Source organism: Corticium candelabrum, chromosome 3 (assembly GCF_963422355.1).
Source record: "Corticium candelabrum chromosome 3, ooCorCand1.1, whole genome shotgun sequence".
In the NCBI taxonomy this organism is placed as follows: Eukaryota; Metazoa; Porifera; class Homoscleromorpha; order Homosclerophorida; family Plakinidae; genus Corticium; species Corticium candelabrum.
In genome coordinates this window covers 9,797,733-9,805,232 of record NC_085087.1, presented here as the reverse complement: position 1 = coordinate 9,805,232, position 7,500 = coordinate 9,797,733, and the positions used below count along the sequence as shown (strand labels likewise).

The following is a 7,500-nucleotide window of genomic DNA, read 5'->3' as shown; positions in this document are numbered from 1 at the left end:
TTCTAGTTACATTTTTTGACTTGTAAATAATTGAGTTCGACAGTCATGAGAACGCACTAATCACTTCCATTCTGATTTGCCAGATTGACTTCACCATTTATGACAGCGGCTCACCAACCAAGAGTCGAACAGTCACTACAGCGATTACCGTTATGTCTGTGAATGACCAAGTTCCAATGGTAGTCGTTGATATCATTGGTGGATGCTTAGTACCGAGCGACAGCACACCAGACTTGAATCTCTTCAACATGGAAGGAGCGAGAAAGAAACGACATGTTAAGGCTGCAGTAAAAAGAGAAGCTGTAAGTGGTGACTGAAAAATGTGTACATGTGGGAGTGTTTCAGTGTGTTCATGTGTATATGTGCATTGAAATGGGTTTGACATGAGGTGGATATGGTGTGTGTGTGTGTGTGTGTGTGTCTGTGTGTGTGTGTGTGTGTGTGTGTGTCTGTCTGTCTGTCTGTCTGTCTGTCTGTCTGTCTGTCTGTCTGTCTGTCTGTCTCTGTGTCTGTCTGTCTCTGTGTCTGTCTGTCTGTCAATCACATATATTTGAACTGTTATCTATGATACACTTTGCAATGCAGGGTACTATGTACTGTCCAACTACTAGTAGTGTTCATCACCTAAACTAAGCTAAAATTGAAACTGTGTAAAACAAAATGAGGACTACACTTAAAAGCTACAGTGTACAAGCAAGCCTCCAGTACCAGCTAGTGCCTGAAGTACTGGGTGGCAAAGAGGTCACATCTGTTGCCTTCAGACAGCGAAGATAGCTTTTTAGAGATGACTCTAGCACTACACTTTTGGAGCTGAATAGAAAAGCGTTTGGACCAGAAGTCGATAAATTCCGCAGCGTTCGGTCGTCCCACTTTGTCCGATGACTTCTTTGATAATTTGCACAGGAGTTTCCACTCATCGATCCCCCAAGCTCCAAACTGCTCCATTACCAGTGGGGTTGCAGTGGCAATTATGCCACCTGGTAATTGCTGTTTGCCGTATTTCTCTTTCTTCCTGTCTACTCTCCTCTGTGCAGCGGCACCACTAACACCAGCAGATGATGGAAAGATGTCACTACTCCATGGATGTCTGTCTGTCTGTCTGTCTGCCTGTTTTGTGTTTGTGTTTGTGTTGTGTTATTGATTTGTTGTTGTTTAGGAATCTCCAATAGTGGTATCTGTCAATGCATTTGGTGACAGCAGTGACTTTACTGCTGGTTCTCGAGTCATAGTGAATTTCTCTATGGATACAAACACTCCAGTTATGTTGAGGCCGAATGAGCTAAAGCATCTTATTAGTTTTACACCAGCATCACTTCATGAGCTGCCTCATATTGGTGTGTGGAGAGATTCAAAGACACTGCACGTTGTTTTTCCTGTAGTGGCAAAGGACTGGAAGAGCTTCCCAGCAGACAAACTAGTTGTAGCTTTCCATAACCCACCAGGTTGTTTGTGTGTTTGTTTGTCTGTCTGTCTCTGTCTGTTTGTGTGTTTGTTTGTCTGTCTGTCTGTCTCTGTCTGTTTGTGTGTTTATTTGTCTGTCTGTCTGTCTGTGTGCCTGTCTGTGTGTTTGTCTGTCTGTTTGTATGTCTGTCGGTCCGTCTGCCTGTTTGTCTGTCTGTCTGCCTGTCTGTCTGTCTGTCTGCCTGTCTGTCTGTCTCTCTGTGTCTCTGTGTCTCTGCCTGTCTTTCAATTTGGCTGCCTGTCTGTTTTTCTGGTGTGTGTGTGTGTCTGTCTGTCTGTCTGTCTGTCTGTCTGTCTGTCTGTTTGCATATTTACTCTTTCTAACTGCATTGTGCTAGATGATTGTGACGATGAACACTTAACATGCACACCTATCTGCGACAGTAGTGGCCTATCATGCGGAGTCGATGGTTCATACACAGTCAATGGCCCAATGATGACCGCAACAGAACAGCCAAGAAAGCATGACGATCTCGTTATCAAAGTGGCCACTGCAGATGATGTTGAACAAACACAGCTACACGACTGGCTGCTACTAACATTGGCCTTTGCGTCCATCATTACTGCATTCACTGTTGTGCTAGTGGCCAGTCGCAGGCGACAAAATAAAGCCGTCAAGTAGTGCGTACTAGTTACTCTAAACTATGTATGTCATGTTAGTTATATGTATGTGTGTTTGTTTGTTTTGTAGTTGATGTCGAGGCGAAGAGGTTGTTGTGAAGAGACGTGGAACAATGTAGTCTCTACAAGAGTTTGCTTGTTTGTGTGTTGCATGTGTATGGAGGAGGTGGCTGGTAGTGGGTGTGGTAGATGTGGCTTGTACTGCTTTTTTCGTGCTGCTTTTAAGTAGTTGCTGGCGTTTAGTTAATTCTGTGTAGTCAGTTGATGTCATTTTTGAGCTCAACAAGGCGACGGTCTGTACATGTATTGCGTCCAGTGTAGGTGTGCAGGTTTTGATTGGCTGCAGTTACGTATACTTTGTAATATGATATGCAGTCACTTTCTAAGAATTGTTTGTCTGTCTATTTGTCTGTCCATCTGTCTGTCTATTTGTCTGTCCATCTTTGTCTATTTGTTTGTCTATTTGTTCATCTATTTATCTCTCATGCTTTCCTGCTCGCTGAACTCTACGCTTGCCGTTTGTTTTTTACTCTGACACAAACCACCACCAACCAAACAACAGCTCGCGCATATTATGCTAGCCTGGGCTCCGAGCCAATCGTACACATGCGCACACAATCCCAACCTTGCCATGGAGGAAATTGGTATTGTCGTTCCTCCAAAGGTAAGAGTCACATCAATAATATCGTCCGTGATCGTTACTGATTTTTTCAAGTTTTTGCAATGGGGGCCTCATTTGGAGTTACATGTGTTTTCAGCTTCCGGAAGGTCCTAGTGCTGAGTCTCGACCGGCAACAGCAGCGACAAGTTTACTAGGATCTATTGACAAGGAGAAGGATCTGTACTTGAAATACAAGAAGCTTCAACGTCAACTTGAGTTCCTGCAAGTTCAAGAGGATTACATTAAAGATGAACAGAAGAATCTCAAACGAGAATATCTTAGGTCTTTGATTGATTCGTGGAGAGGCTAATGGCATGCTTGAAGAGGCTGTCGATCTCTACTTGTGGTTATTGATTTGGCTTGTTGCTTACTTGCAACTTTGTATGTCTGTTTGTTTGTTTGTTTGTCTGTTTGTTTGTCTGTTTGTTTGTCTGTCTGTTTGTTTGTTTGTCTGTTTGTCTGTTTGTTTGTTTGTCTGTTTGTTAGTCTGTTTGTTTGTCTGTCTGTCTGTTTGTTTGTTTGTCTGTTTGTCAGTCTGTTTGTTTGTCTGTCTGTTTGTCAGTCTGTTTGTTTGTCTGTCTGTCTGTCTGTCTGTCTGTCTGTTTGTCTGTCTGTCTGTCTATCTGTCTGTTTGTCTATCTGTCAGTCTGTCTGTCTGTTGTTTGTCTGTCTGTCTGTTTGTTTGTCTGTCTGTCTGTCTGTCTGTTTGTTTGTCTGTCTGTCTGTCTGTCTGTCTATTTGTGTGTCTGTCTGTCTGTCTGTCTGTTTGTCTGTCTATCTGTCTGTTTGTCTACCTGTCTGTTTGTCTGTCTGTCCATTACTCTGTTTGTTTTTGTGTTTTTAATTTAAATTTTTAATAAATTGTTTTATTTGTGTAGGGCACAAGAAGAGGTGAAGCGTATTCAGTCTGTTCCTCTTGTTATTGGCCAGTTTCTCGAGGCTGTCGATGAGCATTCGGGCATTGTTGGTTCGACAACTGGCTCGAACTACTATGTTCGTATTTTGAGCACTATTGATCGCGAGCTGCTGAAACCATCATCTAGTGTTGCTCTGCACAAACATTCGAACGCATTAGTTGATGTTCTACCTCCTGAGGCTGACAGCAGTATTGCCATGTTGACAGCTGAGGTATTACCTACATATTAGGCTGATGTTTGTCTGTCTGTCTGTTTGTCTGTCTGTCTCTGTCTGTCTATCTGTCTGTCTGTCTGTCTGTCTTTGTCTGTCTATCTGTCTGTATGTCTATCTGTCTGTATGTCTATCTGTCTGTATGTCTATCTGTCTGTCTGTCTATCTGTCTGTCTGTCTATCTGTCTGTCTGTCTCTTTGTTTGTTTGTTTGCTTTGTCTTTGCTTGCCTGCTTTCTCTTAGACACCTTATCTATCAACTTGTGTGTCCGTCTATCAGCTTGTGTGTTTGTACTTGCACAGCTTCTATATTTGTATTATAGGAGAAGCCTGACGTTACTTACTCTGATATCGGAGGTCTGGATATTCAGAAGCAGGAAATTCGTGAGGCTGTGGAGCTTCCTTTGACGCATTTTGAACTTTATAAACAAATAGGGATTGATCCTCCTCGGGGAGTTTTATTATATGGACCACCAGGTAGGCATTATGACCTGATTTCATCAAATGTTTATGTAATGTATAATGTATTGAGATATGCATCCCTTATGCCATAGTCTAATGTATTGAGACATGCATCCCTCCAATACAGTAGTTTAGTGTATTGTGAGATGCATCCCTCCAATACAATAGTCTAGTGTATTGTGAGATGCATCCCTCCAATACAATAGTTTATTGAGATGTGCAGATTAGGTTGCTTTTGTAATTCCTACTGACTTACTCTGTACATTTTAATTAGGTTGTGGCAAGACCATGTTAGCAAAGGCTGTAGCACACCACACAACTGCATCGTTTATTCGCGTAGTTGGCTCAGAATTCGTCCAGAAGTATTTGGGTGAAGGAGCTCGGATGGTAAGAGACGTCTTTCGACTGGCCAGAGAGAATACACCGGCCATTATTTTTATTGATGAGATTGATGCCATAGCAACTAAACGATTTGATGCTCAAACTGGAGGTTAGCATTATAGTCTGCTTGGTTCAAGTTTATTTTGAATTAACATTTTTTGTTGTTACTTTTTTGCTAAACGTTTTAGCTGATCGTGAAGTTCAGAGAATTCTGCTGGAACTATTAAACCAAATGGATGGTTTCGATCAGGCTGAGAACGTCAAGGTGATGTAGATGTGTGTTGTAGTTTACTGTGTTTAGATGGCTTGTTTGTTTGTTGTACTGTTTGTGTTTGTGTTTGTCTGTTTATGTGTTTGCATGTTTGTTTGTGTGTGTTTGTGTGTTTATTAATAACTAGTATACATGGCCCATCCTTTGTATGGGCAAGATACTGTAGTGTAAAGATAGGTCTGTGTATACGTCACGTGCATCTTTGTTGCGAGGTCCCGGATGTTCTGAATGAATTCGAATCTTGCTCTTCGTGCTTGTTTCGATAGAATCGACACACTCCCCGTGTAACACTTAGTGAAGAAAACCTGTAGGTTGGATTCGGTCCAAATGCAATCGGAATTTGAAGAGAACCGCAAGCGCTAGAAGAGTAAGTTTCGTCAGCAAAAGATATTCGATTACTCGAAGCTTTGCAAAGGACGATGATGCATACGGTCCACACAGGACTGGTGTGGGCGTGTGTTAGAATGAACTGGAATGTGTAGCGTTTGCGTCATTGAGAAATTTTACGCGGGGGGTCGACCCCTTGAGAGGGGACCCGGTGCATAATTTTTTTAATTTTTTTTACGCAAACCTTTCCCTGTGCGTGCCGATTTTGGTTGTGAACAGACAAAAGACATGCCCGCCAAACGTGAACACACACACACAGACACAGACACAGACACAGACACAGACACAGATGGACAGACAAGTTGAGCTTTATATATTAGATAACATGCTTATGCATGTGTTTGTGTGTGTCTGTTTTTATGTCTATCTGTTTGTGTTTGTCTTGTTGTTTGTGTTTGTCTGTTTATGTGTTTGCATGTTTGTTTGTGTGTGTTTGTCTGTTTATTAATAATAACATGGTTATGCATGTGTTTGTGTGTATTTGTGTCTGTCCATGCGTTATTTGGTGGATGTGCATCATCATTGAACAAATTGCCAAATATGCAGCACAATCTGCTGAGGTGCTTTAGTACTCTTGTAGTACGCACTCTTGTTGAGAGCTAATACAATGGATACTCACACAACTCTTCAGTTCACCCATTCTCTCATCAATGTGTCATACCTAGTGCATCTGCTGTAGATACACTTTAGATCTCATTGTTGAGGTAAGTAATCTGATGTGCTTCTAACGTCATTACAGAGTGTCAGAATAATAAACAACAGTAACAACCTTGTGAAGCAAAACAAGCAGGTTTATTATGTTGTCTAAGCATTGCTAATCCATAATATCAAAATATCAAAATATTTACACTCTCAGAAGTACACCACTACCCTGTTTTGTGAAACACAGAAATTTCTGTGGGTATTTTCTGTGGGTACTTCTTTATGGAGGCGGCAAACCCAAGTTAGTCTATGAGACTCAAAATTGAATGAACAAAGTCTGATGTTATGTGTCAGTACTTTGGTATGATTTGATGTTGGTTGTGTTGCTTGCCACTCGGGTAATCAGGTCAGTGTACAGAATTGTGAACTCCACCAAACTTGCAAGCCAATAAATAGTAACCTTTAATTAACATCTGCTAGATTCGTCACAGTCACAAATGAAGGTAGAGACGTAAACGTAGAACTGGCAAAACAAAATTGTAAAACAAAAATACAGACTTAATTAATACCTGTTGTCTTGTTGGTCCTTTTTTAATTTTTTATGCTTGCCTTGTTTCAGAGTGGCTAGTTCTCTTTTTGATCTCTCTATTGCTTTTTTAGGTTGTCATGGCTACAAATCGATCAGACACTCTTGACCCGGCTCTCCTAAGGCCTGGTCGTTTGGACAGGAAGATTGAGTTCCCAATGCCTGATAGAAGACAAAAGCGATTGGTCTTCTCTACAGTCACAGCCAAGATGAATCTTTCCGAAGAAGTAGATTTGGAGGATTGTAAGTTGTTGTGGTGTGTGTGTGTGTGTGTGTGTGTGTGTGTGTGTGTGCACGTGTGTGTGTGTGTGTGTGTGTGTGTGTGTGTGTGTGTGTGTGAACAAGAACAGGGAACAGGTAATATGCTGGATGGAAGATGGACAAACAGACAGACAGATAGAGACACAGCAATTTATTAATTAGTATTGATCTGTTGCTGTGTAGTTGTCGCTCGGCCAGACAAAATCTCATCAGCAGATATCAACTCCATCTGCCAAGAGGTACAGTACACGTACAGTATTTACTATAACAAAAAATCGTTACCCTTCATATTGAATACCATCTTACTTCCCTTCGTTGCCTATATGTCCATATTTTTGTGTTTTAGAGTGGCATGCATGCTGTGCGAGAGAATCGCTACATCATCTTGGCAAAGGATTTTGAGAAAGCCTACAAGAAAGTAGTCAATAAAGACGATCAAGAGCACGAGTTCTACAAATAGATAATTTTCTTTAGCTAGAGAGAATTACAATCGATGAGTAAAAATAGAGAAAAAATGTGAATCAAACCATGCGCACCACATGAGGTCGGTGACTGCAATGCTGCACATCCGCATTGTTGGAAAGACGCACTGTAGCTTTCGTAACTCTCTTGGGGATTTCGCGCGGAAAGCTGCTCGTTT

The 7,500-nt window shown here is 41.5% G+C and overlaps 2 protein-coding genes across 2 annotated transcripts in view; both read left to right on the top strand.

Moving 5' to 3' along the window:
* Positions 1 to 2,384, top strand: part of LOC134176916 (uncharacterized) — a 14,614-nt gene extending 12,230 nt beyond the window's left edge. The window contains exons 21-24 of the mRNA XM_062643598.1: positions 84 to 302; positions 1,157 to 1,442; positions 1,800 to 2,082; positions 2,153 to 2,384. Coding sequence (XP_062499582.1) covers positions 84 to 302; positions 1,157 to 1,442; positions 1,800 to 2,082; positions 2,153 to 2,156 — 792 coding nt within the window. The 3' untranslated portion in view covers positions 2,157 to 2,384. The remainder of the gene's footprint in view (positions 1 to 83; positions 303 to 1,156; positions 1,443 to 1,799; positions 2,083 to 2,152) is intronic.
* A 291-nt stretch (positions 2,385 to 2,675) lies between these two features.
* LOC134177722 (26S proteasome regulatory subunit 6B-like) lies at positions 2,676 to 7,410 on the top strand. The gene is made up of 9 exons (XM_062644499.1): positions 2,676 to 2,746; positions 2,841 to 3,025; positions 3,622 to 3,871; positions 4,194 to 4,347; positions 4,607 to 4,822; positions 4,902 to 4,978; positions 6,674 to 6,842; positions 7,044 to 7,099; positions 7,207 to 7,410. Exons 1-9 carry the CDS (start codon positions 2,714 to 2,716, stop codon positions 7,318 to 7,320), a joined length of 1,254 nt encoding a protein of 417 aa, XP_062500483.1. The 5' UTR covers positions 2,676 to 2,713; the 3' UTR covers positions 7,321 to 7,410.
* Positions 7,411 to 7,500: the final 90 nt, after the last annotated feature.

Bases quoted from the DNA above. Each gene is read 5' to 3' on its own strand.
- LOC134177722 (XM_062644499.1), top strand. From the start codon at position 2,714: ATGGAGGAAATTGGTATTGTCGTTCCTCCAAAG. The intron at 3,872-4,193 runs GTATTACCTACA...TTTGTATTATAG, and splicing joins TTGCCATGTTGACAGCTGAG to GAGAAGCCTGACGTTACTTA. The intron at 6,843-7,043 runs GTAAGTTGTTGT...GTTGCTGTGTAG, and splicing joins AGAAGTAGATTTGGAGGATT to TTGTCGCTCGGCCAGACAAA.